The sequence below is a fragment of the Polyodon spathula genome, chromosome 6 (genome assembly GCF_017654505.1).
Source record: "Polyodon spathula isolate WHYD16114869_AA chromosome 6, ASM1765450v1, whole genome shotgun sequence".
In the NCBI taxonomy this organism is placed as follows: Eukaryota; Metazoa; Chordata; class Actinopteri; order Acipenseriformes; family Polyodontidae; genus Polyodon; species Polyodon spathula.
This window is the reverse complement of record NC_054539.1, coordinates 2431692-2447972: the sequence shown is the minus strand read 5'-3', so window position 1 is coordinate 2447972 and position 16281 is coordinate 2431692. Positions and strand designations below refer to the sequence as shown.

At 39.0% G+C, this 16281-nt stretch overlaps 2 protein-coding genes across 5 annotated transcripts; one reads left to right on the top strand and one right to left on the bottom strand.

The window, feature by feature from the left end:
- Positions 1 to 3052: 3052 nt before the first annotated feature.
- LOC121316686 (cysteine-rich PDZ-binding protein-like) lies at positions 3053 to 5107 on the bottom strand. The gene is made up of 5 exons (XM_041251750.1): positions 4971 to 5107; positions 4162 to 4227; positions 3815 to 3869; positions 3432 to 3535; positions 3053 to 3324 (listed from the first exon to the last, which is right to left on the bottom strand). Exons 1-5 carry the CDS (start codon positions 4984 to 4986, stop codon positions 3260 to 3262), a joined length of 306 nt encoding a protein of 101 aa, XP_041107684.1. The 5' UTR covers positions 4987 to 5107; the 3' UTR covers positions 3053 to 3259.
- A 150-nt stretch (positions 5108 to 5257) lies between these two features.
- On the top strand, positions 5258 to 16235 carry LOC121316685 (phosphatidylinositol-glycan biosynthesis class F protein-like). 4 transcript variants are annotated; one of them, XM_041251748.1, is made up of 6 exons: positions 5258 to 5351; positions 6329 to 6577; positions 7313 to 7404; positions 7789 to 7905; positions 12116 to 12224; positions 15828 to 16235. In XM_041251748.1, the coding sequence occupies exons 2-6, from the start codon at positions 6350 to 6352 to the stop codon at positions 15939 to 15941; spliced, it is 660 nt and encodes a 219-aa protein (XP_041107682.1). In that variant the 5' UTR covers positions 5258 to 5351; positions 6329 to 6349; the 3' UTR covers positions 15942 to 16235. The 4 variants fall into 4 exon arrangements, with proteins under 4 accessions (XP_041107682.1, XP_041107680.1, XP_041107681.1 ...); XM_041251746.1 differs by having other exon boundaries at positions 5267 to 5351; positions 6332 to 6577; XM_041251747.1 differs by lacking the exon at positions 5258 to 5351 and adding an exon at positions 5375 to 5596 and having other exon boundaries at positions 6332 to 6577.
- The last annotated feature ends 46 nt before the right edge of the window (positions 16236 to 16281 follow it).

Below are 16281 nucleotides of genomic sequence, written 5' to 3'. Positions count from 1 at the left end.
GCTATGTAGCAATCACAATATAGTACCAGTAATACAGGACATGCTAAAATGTTCAGATATCCCTTTTTCTCTCTTGCTTTCAATGCTCTTTAAGCCTGGTATCTGTTATTAGCTGTTGTCTAAATTGCTATTTCAGGTTTTTCACTCCATCTTATTTGTATGATTCTGTATGACACACTCATCCACAATGTCTAGCATTCACACCCTAGCCTTGTGTTTAATGTATTGTGCCTATATTTAATGTATTTGCATTGTAATATGCCTGTAGTTAATGTATTTACTTTTTTTTGTACGGTTTGTATTGCATGTGCTATGCCCTGTATTTCACTGTATTTAATGTATTATGCATTGTTCCGCATTATCGTGTAAAGCACTTTGTGATGGTTATCCACTAAGAAAGGTGCTATATAAAATAAAAATTGATTGATTGATTGATTAGGCATGCAACAACAGTCATACTGTATTTCCATATATTTTTTAACCCTGTACATATTTACAAACATTTTATACAGAGAACACAAGCACTATTTGAAAGCCAACATTCAAGACACTGGGTTTAATTTTTTTAAGTCAGTCGCATGCCACTTCATCTTGGATTCTGATTTCATTTGTTATTCGGCTTGGCAATAGGCTGCTGGCACTATGCTTGCAATGATCCTTGGGACGATCTAATAATCAACGTTGATTATTTTATTTTTTTTATTTAAAATGGGTTCCTGCAGCACTTAAAAAAATATTTCTCATCAAACAACAGGGCACTAATTATTAGAGAGAACACAATAAAAGTGGCAATTTGCAGGGAAATGTTACCATGTGTTCCTTTGCATCACACTAAGCTTCCACCCTGCTTGGCTATGACTTCCCATGCCTTCACTGTACTTTATTACCCTTAACTATTCTTTATAGTAAATAAGGTCATTGTATTTTTTCAGAAATAAACAGACATATCTCCCTACTGTACTCAGTGTGTCAGTCTGTGTGTCAGTCTACATCATTTGTAGTCATAAAATGTGCTAGCAATGGGGAGTTCTGTGAAGAAAACAAAGCAATCCCCATGGATACAAGAGGAAGGGTATTTCTGTAGGAATAGGTTGTAAATACGAAATTAAATGAGACAGACAGATAGATGTGAACAATAGCTCAAATAAGCAATCTAGCATTAACAGAATCGGTCATATTATGTGTAGGGCTATCAGTGTTGGCAAGTCTTCTGAATAGCTGCTAGTGCTGGTACAATAACGTTGTTTCTGCCTTTGCCAAGTAAAACCCCAGGGTGTATTTGGCCAACATACACTGCTGTGTTCTGCCGCTTTACCTTGCAGATTGGCGCTGGTTTTTCGTAATCTGCCTGGTGTCCAGTCAGTGTTTCCAGTATTCATCTTGGGATTGCATTAGATTTCTTCACACTCTACCTCTTCAGTCTGTAAACCTGTATTTGCTGGCAACAAAATTCCTTTGTTCGGTAAGGCAGACTCTGGTGGGACAGGCAGAGTTGAAAGGTGACTACATCATGTGATTGGCTTAGAATTATGTCAGTGTATATATTAAGCGATCAATGAAAGTCATACACTAACGTGCTGACTTTATTTGTGACCCTTTGAAGCAGAGTGCAGGAACACAATACAAGTTCAGCATTGGAATATCTGAAAGAAGCAATCTGTAAATTTACAGCGTTTCATTAGGACTGCAAATACCATAAAAAAACCGAGGATGTGAAACCTACGTAATGATGGTAATCAATATTAGGCACGATTTACTAGAATTATTTTGTGGCTCTACATTGCACTTAAAGAAAATGTTTTATAATGAAACCTCTTCTCCATACATTCAAATACCACTCTTTGACTCTCAAGTGACATGATGCCATACATGACACACACACACAGTATTTCATTACATTGTTTCTCAAGGACTTTCACATACCAGATCTTCTGTACATGTGTAACTGATAAACATCTAACAGTAAAGATCAAGTTCAGAATTTAACAAAAACCTTTAATATTCAGGTTTAAGTTTTGCTTTTGGGGCAAATCTAATATGTAAGTCACTGATGGCACGATTTGCCAAGCTATACTGACTTGTCTACACACATAAACACACATTTTAACTAACACTGTAGATATGTGTGAATTATCACAGGGGTACAACATGCCACCTAGTGGCCTTAAAAGACACATCACAAGTTTTTTTTTTTTTTATATGAAACATTCATCGCTAATACATTTGGGAAAATACATGTTATAAAACGTGCCCTTAAAACTTGACATTACATGACTTTGGCACTCGGTAACATTTCTAATAAATCAACTGAAACGCAACTCATTGGGGGATGTTGCCATGTGCGTTCTAATTTTTCTCGAGACATTGTGCTCAAGCCAAATGAAAAACAACCCTATATATTTCGGGTTTCCATGGTCTCAGTTTATTTTACGCAAGAAGACCCTCTTTTCACCTGATGTCATGCAAACAAAGGGGAATGGAGGTTGATATGCAAGTTAGCCATGCGTAAAGTGTGGTTTCCATGCACACAGAACAGATAGAAGACAGAATCTCACCTAGAAATCCAGAGTTGTCACATGACATCTTGTTTGATTGAAACCCTAAAGCAGTGTTACGTTCATGTAATAAAGCTGTCTTCTTGAGTAAAATAAACTGAGCCAAAATGTATAGGGTCATTTTTCATTTGTCTTGAGCACAATGTCTCCAGAAAAATTAGAACACATATGGAAACTCCCCCATTGTAACGTATATGCAAAACAGTGTCCCCACTGAGGACTGTAGGAGTGTAGATTGGAATTGGCAGAGGCAATGAGAACTACAATACAGCGTCTGACCGGTCTTATAGAAACGTTTCTAACGTTACACTTCCAAATATTTTGGTGTATTTTAGATGTATGAACTTCCTTCTGCCATCTAGCCAGGAACTCCTGGTAAACAGAACATGTGTGTGTCTTTCACTACAAAATTTGAAAAAAAGAAAATCGAAAAATAAAAAATGAACATTTTATTATGCAGCATGCACACTTTTTTTTTTTTTTTTAATGAAAGGAGGTATAACTGCAGTGTACAAAAATGAAAAGGTTGTTTTTGGAGGTACACAAAGGTTTAAATGATTAAATAATATATAGATCAGTCTGTAATAGAGAGACAGAAGACGACAGATTAGAAAAGTGGTAGCATGCACATTTAAATATATTCAAACACTCTTAATAAAATAAAAAGAAATGCTCTAAACAAAACTTGAAACAAGGGGGATTGGTTACACTGATGTTTGCTTGTAGTTTTTAGTTTCCAAAACTTTTTTGCCACACATAGCACATATGCCTAGAAAACAAAAGAAAAAACAAAGAATTAAACAAAGGTATCATTACTCGAGTCAGGCCCCTGAAATGACTCTTTCGTTCATTCCGCTCAATGCTGTTATTGCTCACCTTTTTTGTAAGCGCAGCCTTGGCAGTAGTGGGAACCAGCTTGGTGCACTGAACTTTTACAGATTCTACACGTTGCGAATCTGGCTTTTCCATACGGGTCAAACCTACATTAATGTAGAAATAAGATGTGCATTGCAAAGGGGTTAAGAACAGTTCTCACACCAAAGCACTGCAGTGCCAAGTTGTAATACTGTTATTTTGTTAAAATTTTGAGTAAGTAGTGCAGAAACGTTTTTAAACATGTAATTCACTTTAAAGATGCTGCCAGTTATCCCATAATGGAAGGCGTAGGATTAATGAAGTTTCCTGAGGCAGAGCCACTGTACAGAAAGATTTAATTGCATTTTTGAATGGTTCAGGTACTAACAATGCAAATTACTCACCTCGCTTTCTTTGATGTCAGCATCTTGTTTTCATTTATCTTACAGCCTCCGCTTTCTGTGACACACAGTGAAAATAAAGTGATCGGGTTATGAAGTGTGGCCATAACATTTTCACAAGCGAGTGAAGTGAAGTGAAGTGCCATTGTCCTCATTTGAGGACAGGCTACTTTGTAATTTTGTGGAGCATTTTAACTGGCATCAATCCACCTGTTATTTTACTTAAGTACAGCTTGTGTTCAGATTTTTTTCAAAGAACTGTATTTGGTACTTAATTGGTTAATGCTAAACTAGGTGTGAAATCTGAAAGTACAATCAATGGCATGTTCCTAGACCAGATTCAACTTAACCTGTTGTGTTTCTGGCTCCATCTTTCCACGTATCCGGAGTGATGACTCTGCCCAGTTTCTTTTCACCTGAAATACGATGCAATATATTATTATTATTATTATTATTATTAATACACTAATCGTGTTACATACATAGTTAACTGACCTTCCACCTTTATAACAATTACATTATGCATACCTTACTGTCACAGCCTACACCTGCGAAGTAACACATCATTTATAGTCAACAAACAAACACACAGACAAACACAAACTTTTACGTTTCAGCAGTCAAAGGTAGGGCAAGTGAAAGTTGCCATTTAAATTCATGGTGTCTCTCAAAGGTACAGTCAGAGTCACACAGTTACTCCAGAAAATACTTATATGATACACACTGTGATAAACTACTTGTGTTTCGTATTCAGTCATGACTAAAAATCACTACGAAGTACAACATTGCGCAAACTTTTTATAAGATTGCACCTACTTGATGCTTGCAGAGGACGAAACTACTGGTGCGATTTAATCAATCAGTCTCTCTCGTGTGGGGTACACGGGGGAAGGCAGCACATCCCGGGTTCGCGCCCGCCCTCCGCCTAAGTGGATAATTTATATTTTGGTCGGTTTTGACTAGGACACTTCCGTACAGTACCACCTAGACTGGCCAACCTACCATGCAAACGCTCAGAAGCAACACGAATTTGCACTAATATAACAAGCTGTCCACATTAGTGAAATCAATTCCATTTATTTTGACTATCCCGAACATGTATGTATTTGCGTACACACTACACACATGCCCATTACACCAGTTTAAAAAAGATACTTACACTTGTCGCAGACCATCTTGCTTCGATTAAAAAGTCTGACGACAAAAAAATGCAAATGAAGGATCTTAAATAATAAGAAAGTTCGAACTACAATGTTTTGTCTGACCTAACTCCACGTGACTCACAAAACAACAACTTCCGTTTGAAACAGCAGCGCACGAGTTTCCAGAGAGCACGTTTGAGAAACTGCGTTTCTATATTCGCCATCTTCACGCAATGTGTGCCTTGATTGCACAAGGCGGCGAGTACTTGAGGAAGCCGAAATGGCGGCGGTTTCATAACCTTCCTCGATTGTCAGACGACGTGCCTTCCTGGCTGCTGATTGGGTCGGTGTCGCAGTTGACTTCAATCAACACGACCTCCTAACAATTGGCCTTTCAGGTAAGTTGTGGAACAGGTACGGCGGTAGCTTCCTGATGAAATGCAACCAATGAGTTAGGGAGCTGTGTACAAGTAGACTACAGTAGCAGCATTTTAGCAGTAAAGCATAAATAAATAACAAAAGAAAAATATCTGTGTATATGTAGACCTTTTCTAGAACAGTTTGGATTAGTGTTTGTTTATCGTGCAGTACTCCTAACACTCAGCCAACAGCTACTCGTACGACATCTCTGCAGCTGACTGAGGTATGCTAGTTGGAATTGTTTGATTTCTGTATTTAATTATGCGTTTGTAAATATGGCGATCTGCAGAGTCAACAGGCTGTATATTTTCCGCACTGGTAATTTCCGCAGTGTATTAATGCAATTCACTTCTGTCTGTTCCTGTAAACTGGTTTTATAACCTATTGGAATGCTTTCCAAGCTCTGCTTTCACCCGTTGTGGACGAGAACAGGCCAGTGGAGAATGTTTAAAATGCCCAACAATTTTTGGTCCGATAGCCAGTATGTCGGAAACGCTACACTGTGATAACACACCTTCGTTCACAACGAGCTGCAGTGTATGTGCAACACAAGGCAAACTTGATAGGCCGGAGTCTAGCGTTGCCTTTGCAAAGTTTCTTCCATTATCAATGACAATCACATCAATTTTGGTAGGTGAAATTATTTCCCACGTTTCAAACCTCTTGTCAAGGGCTATTGAAATGGTCACTGCTGTGTGGAAGCCGCTAAACTCAGACCATTGAATACTGCAATGGATTTGTTTTGCTGTGTAATATTTGGATTATTTCCGTCCCTGTTTGTTCTAGATTTTAAAGAAGTGTAAATTATCAATAGCACCGATTACTAGAATTGTCCCAACAGTGTCCTTTAAAGATTGCCAGTTCTTAAACACGTTATAGCCTCACACTATTCCCCCCCATTACTACCAGGGGGCGCTGTTAGGTTGTTCAGAGGAATTGATTCATTATTTCCCAGCAGGTAAAAGAAAAGGTCGCCATGAAGGACATCGAGATAAACGGCATGGTCTCGGCCCACTGCATTATCGCAGTGTCCATCGTCATGGCAACGATTGTGCCTGCAGTGCTGCTGGATGGCTTCTCTGTGTATGGCACTCACCTGTTGTGGCTGTATATCTGCACTGCGGGCGTGGCTGCTGTCAACATAGCTGTCTACACACTGCTGGGGGTCAGCCCTCCGGCCAAGAAGAGTACACTGAGTCACAAGGTGAGCACCTGGGACTGTGTCTGCTTCCACTCATAACTGACCCAACTGCACAGTTTAATATTGACATCTTTATTCAAGATACATACCATAAACAGCTCCATTGTTAACAATGCCAGTATGAAGCATAGCCTGTCCACTCCTTTACTTTGACACAGTAAGCAATAGTCAGTTCCTGCAAAATGATCCAATGGTGGAGTCTGGACTTGCATGAGGTTTTTTGAAGAATTAATTGGGCTTCATGAGAAACTGATACATTCAATGTTTTACCTTTACTCTGAACTGTTTTTATAGCCATAGAAAAAAAAAGTTTCGTCTAGCAGTCTTTCTCAATGTCTTCTAGTCGGAGTGCTTGTCAAATCATTTTTCCAGGTTTCTTGTAATAATTTCTATCAATAGTACAGTTAATGCCACAGATGATTTGTGCATCAGTTTAACCCTTGTGTACATGATGAATTTCATGTTGAAAAGTTTCCCTAAGAATATACTAATTCTTTGTAGTATTGTAATATATATCTTATGAAAGAGGGATGGTTGTTACATACCCCACTAATCTTGGACTACCTGTCTAAGTTAAAGTATGTCAGGTCAATAGTCATGCTTGTGCTGTGACTCCAGTTTTTCTGGAGGGAATACACTGTGTGTAACATGTATGGCAAATGGCTTTAGATTTAGAAGAACTACTTTTCCAATATTAGGCATATGTTTTATACTATATATTTTTCTCATTTGTTTCAGGTGACTAAAGTCTCCAAGTCATGTCTGTATTTTATGTTTTCCTGCCTGCTTTTCCACGGGATTGTTGTCTTGTATGGAGCCCCATTGCTTGAGTAAGTACGACTCAGGTCTTTGTTAAACAAAGAGCTCATCCACTTTGGATTGTTTGTCACATGGTGTGAGTGGAATGGTCAAGGCTGTTCAGTCCCAGCACTCAGAGTAATGGCAGATTTAGAGAAGAATGCTAACTGCTCAGTGTGTGAACAACATAAACCAAGAACCCATCTAAAAGATTTCAACACCATAAAAGCAAGAGGAATGTGAAATTATATAAAGAGAAATGGCATATGTAGGAAATGTAGAGCATATAAATGATCTCTTTAAACGGGTCATAAATGAAATATTACAAACACCCAGCTTCCCTTTAAATGAGCTTGTTCTTGGGGTAATTGCATGCTGAAGGATCCCTCGTGCCAACACGTGCCATGTTTTTTCAGGTCGGCTTCGGAGACGTTTTCCTTTGCTGTCTTGCTGTCCACTTTCACGACTCTGCGCTGCTTGTGTATACTGGGTCCCAACGTTCAGGCTTGGATTCGGGTGTTCAGCAGAAATGGGTATGTTCTTTCTTATATAGCTTTCAACAGGAGTGTTCAACCAAGAAGCTTCTGTACAGCACAGACTGGAAACACTCCCATGCTGCCTGGTAAAACCCTTGCTGTCCAAAACGTATGGAACACATATATTGCTTTCAAAATCGTCACTAGGTGTCATGCTTGTACACTGCCTACATTTCTAATTGGTAATTCCTGAATATTACTGAGTTAAATGTAAATCAGCAGGAAAAAGCTGAAGTACAAAACATTTTGGAAATTTGACAATGAGGACAACCTCATGGATGATTCAGAGCACCCCATAAGAGTTAAGAAGGGAATAAACACCAGTAAAGTGTCACTTTTACTTTGCTTTAAATATTATGTTGCGTTCGATTTATGAATGGCACTGGAATGCAAGAGGATTCGCTGTTGTCACTCAGTTTGCAGCAGGGGCTTACTTTTAAGATCACTTCCCTATTCCTGAGGCTGTGGTAGGTAAAGAACAACTTCATTTGTAAAGCATAGTTTTCTTCTACGTGTGTGGTCTATTTATAATAATATATATATATATATATATATATATATATATATATATATATTTTTTTTTTTTTTTTTTTTTTTTTTTTTTTACCTGAACTGGGGGGGCAAAACACTTGTTTTATTAAACAGGAGCCAAATAAAAAAATTAAAAGAAATGAGCTCTGAGTGTTTCACTTCGTGCTTCCTCTGCAGCACCGCGTGTCAGAGTAGCGCAAGCTGCTTTCTACAGTGCATGTTGACAGCTATATTGCTTAGTAGTTGGAATTCCTTTAGAAGCATTTCAGTAAAATGAGCAGATCTACACTTTGTTTCTGTATCTGTACAAGTGAAACTCTCTCTTGGTTAAACACAAAAATCATTACATGTTTCGCTTGCTTTTATTTTCATTACAATTGGTTAGTAAGTGTTCTTGTTCCGTCCTACATTTGAGTCATATTGTGATTTATTTATGGTGAGCAATTTGAACTAGATTTTATATATAAAAGGGTACATCAGCACTACATGAAAAGTAAAACACAAACTGCCCCTCCTTGCTGAATCTGAATATATTTGTTCATTGTGTAATAATCTGTATGCCTCCAAAATCACTGTTCTTGAGCATCTCTTCTGAGCCAAAAAACTTGACTTCCGTGTGTACTGTTAGCTGTACCAGCGCATGCCCAATGAAGCGCTGTGTAAGCTATATCACCTCCATGTGGAAACACACTAGTCTGTGCGCCAAACATGGTCCGTCTAATTTTCTGTAAGGAAGGAACTTGTACGTGCTTTCGTTTTGTGTAGACATCTTTCACACGGTACATGTTTCCTTCACATGTTGTATTTTGATGTGTTATTATGATTAATGTTGCATTCAATAAAAAAAATATGTGCTGCGTAAAGTGGTTGCAGGGAAAAGAAACCCCAAGACAGAGTTGCTCTCATTTCCAACTAATGAAGGGACCTGCCCACAATTATAGCAGGACTGTGTTATTGCAATATACACCCCCAAAGTCTTAGATACAGCTCCAGCTGATTCACAATGTTTACAGAATGGACACATTTCAAATAAGCTAGCTAGAGAGATTCAGAAATGATGCGTTTCCTTTCGGAATGAGGTCTTTGAGGATGATCCGACCTGAAAAAATAAACATTGCACTTTTTCATCCTTCATGTTTGGATTTAATTTGCATTTGTAGATTTTTTTCTTGCCATTGTAACTCTCTGTTTGGGTGTTTTTGTTGTCGGACACCTTGGGGTATACAGAAATAACAAAAACACCCAGACAGAGACACAATGGCAAGAGAAAATCTACAAACAAAGAAAAACACACCATTCCACTGCCACAAGCTGCTGCGATTTACAGGCTGAATTGGAACCACAAACATTATTATAATGTAACCATACGCCGTATAGTAAATTATGCATCGTGCGCTTTCGTTGTTTAAAATCGAAGTTGTGTCATAACAGTTTCAATTCTAATTTCCCTCAGCAACGCAGTGTGACTGTACACAGGAAACCTCCGAAATAACACCACACAATATTTCAACATCAGATTGTTCAGAAACTGCTCGGGAGCTGGAATTTGTGGCTGAATTTGACTTTCCCACTCGACGGTGTGCACATGATTGTGCATGTGTTGTGTCAGGAAATGCAAATTAAATCCAAACATGAAGGATGAAAAAATGCAATGTTTACTTTTTCAGGTCGGATCATCCTCAAAGACCTCATTCCGAAAGGAAACGCATCATTTCTGAATCTCTCTAGCTAGCTTATTTGAAATGTGTCCATTCTGTAAACATTGTGAATCAGCTGGAGCTGTATCTAAGACTTTGGGGGTGTATATTGCAATAACACAGTCCTGCTATAATTGTGGGCAGGTCCCTTCATTAGTTGGAAATGAGAGCAACTCTGTCTTGGGGTTTCTTTTCCCTGCAACCACTTTACGCAGCACATATTTTTTTTATTGAATGCAACATTAATCATAATAACACATCAAAATACAACATGTGAAGGAAACATGTACCGTGTGAAAGATGTCTACACAAAACGAAAGCACGTACAAGTTCCTTCCTTACAGAAAATTAGACGGACCATGTTTGGCGCACAGACTAGTGTGTTTCCACATGGAGGTGATATAGCTTACACAGCGCTTCATTGGGCATGCGCTGGTACAGCTAACAGTACACACGGAAGTCAAGTTTTTTGGCTCAGAAGAGATGCTCAAGAACAGTGATTTAGGACCTTGGCAGTGCGGCATTACATACCTGTTTGGACGCATACGGATTATTATACAATGACCAAATACATTCGGAACAGCAAGGTGGGATAGTTTGTGTTTTACTTTTCATGTAGTGCTGATGTACCCTTTAATAAAGTGGTTAAGATTGCTCAACATGAGTAAATACGGACTGGAGAGGAGGGCTACAGTTGAAAATTATTGACCCGAAGGAAGACTATTGTTACCGACGGGGCTGTAATGCCCGAAGCCTCAAGCTGGGGTAACAATAGTCTTCCCGAGGGGCATTTCATTCCACTGTGGACAACATGTTTAATGTATGTCGGTCAAAACAATGAGAGGCAAGGTTGGATAGTAGATATGGCTTTATATACTGTAAAGTCATAAATATTTGCGAGCCTTTTATTATGCGTTTTTCACGTACGAAAAAAACGTAAATATTATTGGCACGAATATCTTGGCAAAGTGATAAACTACTACCAGTGCAACAGGTCGCCAACATGTCTGGGGCAAAATAAGGTTTTGTGGGTGTGATTCGCCAAATATTTTGATCGCAAATATTTATGGCTTTACAGTATTTTGTTTAAATATAGCTGATACAGCATAAGTAAATAAATAGCACAATTTTTTGAAGTTCATACCACAAGTTTTTTTTTCTTTGTAGTGTTTTGTAATTCATTTTTTGTTAAGCCGCAGAATAGGTGTTCAGCATTTTTTTCATTCAGCCATTTTATCTTGTTGGAGTGGAAGTGGAGGGCATTCCTTTGAAAACGGGCGGGACTGACAGTGATGTGAACCAATCAGATGACAGATTGAGACTATTGTCCATGGTGTAAGGATGTTAGGGCAACAGTTCAATCTATTTTTCCCCCTATGATGAGGTTTTAACCAATCACAGGCCAGAATTATCAACCTTTATTTGTTTATTTTACATGTATGTATTAAATAACTGAAAATGTAAGACATTTCTCTTCCATTTTAGTAGTTAAGGTTATACCTATAAGACAACTGATTTTTTTGCAAATATTTAGAAATAACGCAACATGGGGGGGCATTTGCATTTTCCATAGAGGTTTTTATTAATCTGTTTCCATGTGAGGTCGCCATGCCTGAACATGTTAATTCTCTATTTAAAATCATGGCAGTGGATGGATGTATAGTTCTATGTTTTGATAAAGCATTGCCTTAATTATTATTTTTTATATTTTCTATTAAGGCTGTTGTAGATTGTTAGATAAGATTTGGTATTTCTAAACCTTTTTCAAATGTTTCATTGGAGTGTTTAGTTTAATCTTGAGATTCATTCTCACTTGCCTTTTTAGAAAACAAACAAATGGCCCAAAAGGTAAGATGAAAGTTATGAACACACCTTTAACCCTGTACTCGGAATGAATACACTTCTAACCCTGTGCTCAGAATGAACCACCTCTAACTCTGTGCTCATTATGAATAAACTGCATTGCTTTGTGATTGCAGGGCAATGTCGATCTGGGATACCAGTCTACAGATCACCACAGCCAGCAGTGTCATTGGAGCCTGGCTGGGAGCATTTCCCATCCCCCTGGACTGGGAGCGACCCTGGCAGGTAAGACAACTGAACAGGAGTGCAGTTACAGTGTAATTGTAGTGGAACACTGGGACACCTGCGTAACTGTCATTGATCGATTACAGTTCAGTTACGCGTTTTATTTGGCTTTGATCACTACTCCTTGTATTTTCAACCACTTTTGGTGACTCCCATTTGTTTGGGGGAAAAAAGTTATATAGTAGGTTTCTGAATTTGTACCTGTGATTATTGCTTGGGTTATTAGAATAAACAGGGTAAGCATGTTACTGTGTACAGTTCTTTACCTTTACCAAAACAGCTGCAGACCTAAATACCACTGCAGTTTCAGAAATCAATCTGGAGAATTTTGTATTGGTATACAAAAAGGCCAAGGAGGCCCGTTTTTAATTGATTTTAAATAATAATAATAATAATAATAATAATCAGCTGCTCTTTAAATCGTTAATTTGTTCTTCAGGGATTAACCTAAAGAAAGTGTCTTTTAAATTAAGTCCTGTAGTGCGTCCACTGATGGGACTTGGCAGCGGCTGGGCAGCATTTAAGGGCACATAAGAAGCCTGGCACTGAGTGTACTGCTTTTTGCCAGCCACACTGAATGTACTGTTATACCAGCCCGTTCTGTAGGGGCATTACAGGGGGTTGAAGAGACAATCTGCTGCCAAGCTGCACATGTGAAATGATCAGATTTACCAGCTAGCTCTTCTCTCCCACAATGGAGAAAAGCCTGTGGTTCACAACTTGAGAATGACTTCATACCATAACCGCAGGGATGATTGCACTGGATGTGAAGTCCTCAGGTAGATATTGGGTGAAAAAAAACTAACAAACAAAACAAACCAAAAAGCAAGACTCAGGAAATGTCGGTGATGTAATCTTCCTCGCCACATAGCAATGAGTCAATGAGCACATATGCTGTGGAGGAGAACTGCTGCCTTACAGCACACAGAAAGAAATCCACTCCCTCCCATTACACTGTCAGGGACTACTGTGTGATTGTTTCACTCTTAGTTAAAGCACCTGTTTATGAGATCCTTTGTCTTTTCGGAGTCAGTATATTGGAAGACATTGGTTTCAAACTAAGTAACGTGGAGGGTAGTCAGAGCAACAGAAGTTTGTAGTATGCTGGTACGTTAATATTGTATCCAATTACATTTTAATACAACTTCAAGATAGGGAAGAGAAGGAAAAAACACTGAAGCACACATTCTGAGTTACAAAGCATAGACCAAGTAATACAGATCAAATTATTGTTTTCCTTTGTTCCAAAACTTTATATGCAGCAGTGGTTGTTATGTGCTTGTACTACTGCATAAATGCCTGTGCCCCCTCTCCCTGTTTAGGGACACCTAATAACAGGACGTGTGTTTTGAATCTGTGATTGTCACTGGCCTCTACTCGGCCATTTAAACTGCATTAGATGACGTCTGAATTACAGTATATGACAGTTGCAAAGTTGATGTGTTTGTTGTACAACATATGGATATGAATCCTCTGTGGATTGAACAAAAACCCACTTGCTGTGCAGTACTGTCGTTTTGGGGTTTAAAAACAATACCCTAAGCTGACTAATTAATACAGCCCCTTGATAAGCACACAACTCGTTCCTGTCTTTGAACTCAAGACCCAATAAGACAAGGGTGCGATCGTTGATCTATGGAGGTTGCCTTGCACTTTAATGAGTGCTTAACAAGCAATAAAATCCAGCGTCTGAACAGAAGGGTCAAAAGAAAAGCCTCGGCAAGGAGCCAGTGCGCAGTCTTGGCGTGACGTTCTTATTTCCTTGTTTTTCCTCCCAAGAGCAATGAAAACAATGGCACCTGGTTTTTAGCGAGAGCCACGTTGCAACACTACTTCATGATGTCTTTCACATTCCACTTTAATACCGTTCCACTGAAGGCATGTAAGAGGCCAAAAGGGAATAGCATAGCTTTAAAGGAGCAGTGTTCACTTATCACTAATTTTATAGCACTGCAAACAGAGCTGTCATTTTATAGTGCTAGTATGCGGAGGAAAGTGAGGTCTGACTTGCTGCTGCTTAATGATCTGCCTTCAGGTCTGGTCAATCCCCTCAGGGAAGCAAACCAGGACCTGGATATTGCTGCAGGTGTGATTGGGGTTAATTGGGTGACCCTCGGGGCAACATAAAGTAAGGAGGAACGAGAGGATCATTACAATATTATTATTATTATTATGTATTTTTATATATAGCGCCTTTCATACTGGGCCACCATCACAAAGCGTTTTACAGAAGTAAGCTGTGAACTGCATTATATGCAGTCATTTACAACAGGACACTGATTTAACATCTCATCTGCAGGATGGAGCACAAGGGGGTTAAGTGACTTGCTCAGGGTCACAGAGTGAGTCAGTCAATGACAGAGGTGGGATTTGAACTGGTGACTTTCTGGCTACAAGCCCTGGACTTTAACCACTGGACCACACTGCTTGTTATGGGGGAAGATTAGGTGTAATAAGCATATATTAGGCATTTACAGTATATTATATCTATGCCTACAATATTAATCAGCATCTTAACGGGCAAATATCAGGGCTATAGACAAAAGCCCTAAACGTCTTTATTCAGATAGCTGAGGCTTTAAAGTGCACTCTGCAAACCTGGGGCAAATGTAAGTGTGTCCAGAGAGTTTCAGGGCAAAAGCTAGAGAAACAAGAACTTGTTGAGCTTTCGGTTACGAACGGAACTGACGAGGATATCTTAAATAACAATGAACATATCGCATTACTGGTTACCTACATTTTTGCTACACTGTATGTAGGTTTCTGAATTGCATGAGGTGCTGAGCTTTTTTTTAAATTATTATTTTTTACACTCCTGCTTTATAGTACACTGAATTCAATGTGGGAGATGGTGTTTGCTGTATGATTAAAACCCTGCCACACAGTTAAAGGAAAGACTGTCTTCTGGCCTCTTGGTATGACAAGGACAGCAACAATGTAAACGACCTTTACTGTAATGTGATCTTTGCTGTGAGGGATAACACAGACTGCAACACAAACTGTGCTTCAGACGCCTGCTGAACCATCTAGCTGTCACAGGGCTCCAGTAAAAGAAGACTTTAAAAAAAAAAACATAAAAAATAGCATAGGCCTTTTATTAGGAATTGTACGCTTCCTAGGAAAAAGAAAGAAGGTCAGGTCATTTATCTGTGCAGCTGAAATCGTATAACCACTCCAAAAGACTTAATTGCATTAAATGTGCATCGAAAAAACAAACTACAGCAATTAGTGTTGCCATGGTTACTTTGTGTATCATCATTTTTATAAGCAGGTTGCATTTTATTCAGAAGGCAGATAGCATTTCATCCCTTCTCCCCCTTAGAACCTACTGCAGTACAGTCTTGTCGTGTACAAGTGGCTCTTTGAAACCTCTAAATGGGAGGGGGGAGGAGAAATTGCTTCATAGCGCTGTAGAAAATCACAGGTTGATTCGTAAGTCATTCAAAGTGTCATTAAGTTGCTACACAGCAGCATCGAAAAATACTCAAGGAAAAAAGCAACAGAGTGTTAAAATAGAAGAGATCTTGTTAAACGCTAAAATTAAGAGTTGTGCTCATCTCATGGGCTCTCTGTATGTATCTATCTATTCTTCTGTTCACACAGGTCTGGCCTATTTCTTGTACGCTCGGAGCAACTCTTGGCTTTGTGGCCGGACTCTTCATCGCACCGCTTTGGATACATTGGCACAGGAAGCAGCTGACATACAAAAGCAAGTAAACAAGGCATCAGAGATGCTGGGGGTCCCGATACCTGCTGCTGTCTGATTTCAAGAGTGCGAAGCAGAGTGATTGTGTTAGTCAGTCCATCCTCTCCATTGTAGCAGTCTTGCAGACAATAAAGCTGTTTTATTATTTATATTGAAAACAATTCCCTACCGGTCAATGGAATCTGTTTCAAGGCTGCTGGCTTGCCTACACAATGTGCTTGTGTCTGCTTGTGACTGGAATAAGAAAAAAAAACAGGAGCCTGTGGTGTACTCGGAAAGGAAATAAATGTCTTTGTATGTATTAACCCAGCGTGCTGCTCTGTGTTGGATTCCTGGGCTTTTAGTGATGTT

Excerpts from the sequence above, each read along its gene's own strand:
- LOC121316686 (XM_041251750.1), bottom strand. Across the intron at positions 3,870-4,161 it reads TGGAGCCAGAAACACAACAG|AAAGCGGAGGCTGTAAGATA; the intron begins GTTAAGTTGAAT and ends TGTGTGTCACAG. Across the intron at positions 3,325-3,431 it reads AGGCTGCGCTTACAAAAAAG|GCATATGTGCTATGTGTGGC; the intron begins GTGAGCAATAAC and ends TTTGTTTTCTAG.
- LOC121316685 (XM_041251748.1), top strand. The coding sequence starts at position 6,350 with ATGAAGGACATCGAGATAAACGGCATGGTCTCGGCCCACTGCATTATC. Across the intron at positions 7,405-7,788 it reads TATGGAGCCCCATTGCTTGA|GTCGGCTTCGGAGACGTTTT; the intron begins GTAAGTACGACT and ends ATGTTTTTTCAG. Across the intron at positions 7,906-12,115 it reads CGGGTGTTCAGCAGAAATGG|GGCAATGTCGATCTGGGATA; the intron begins GTATGTTCTTTC and ends TTGTGATTGCAG.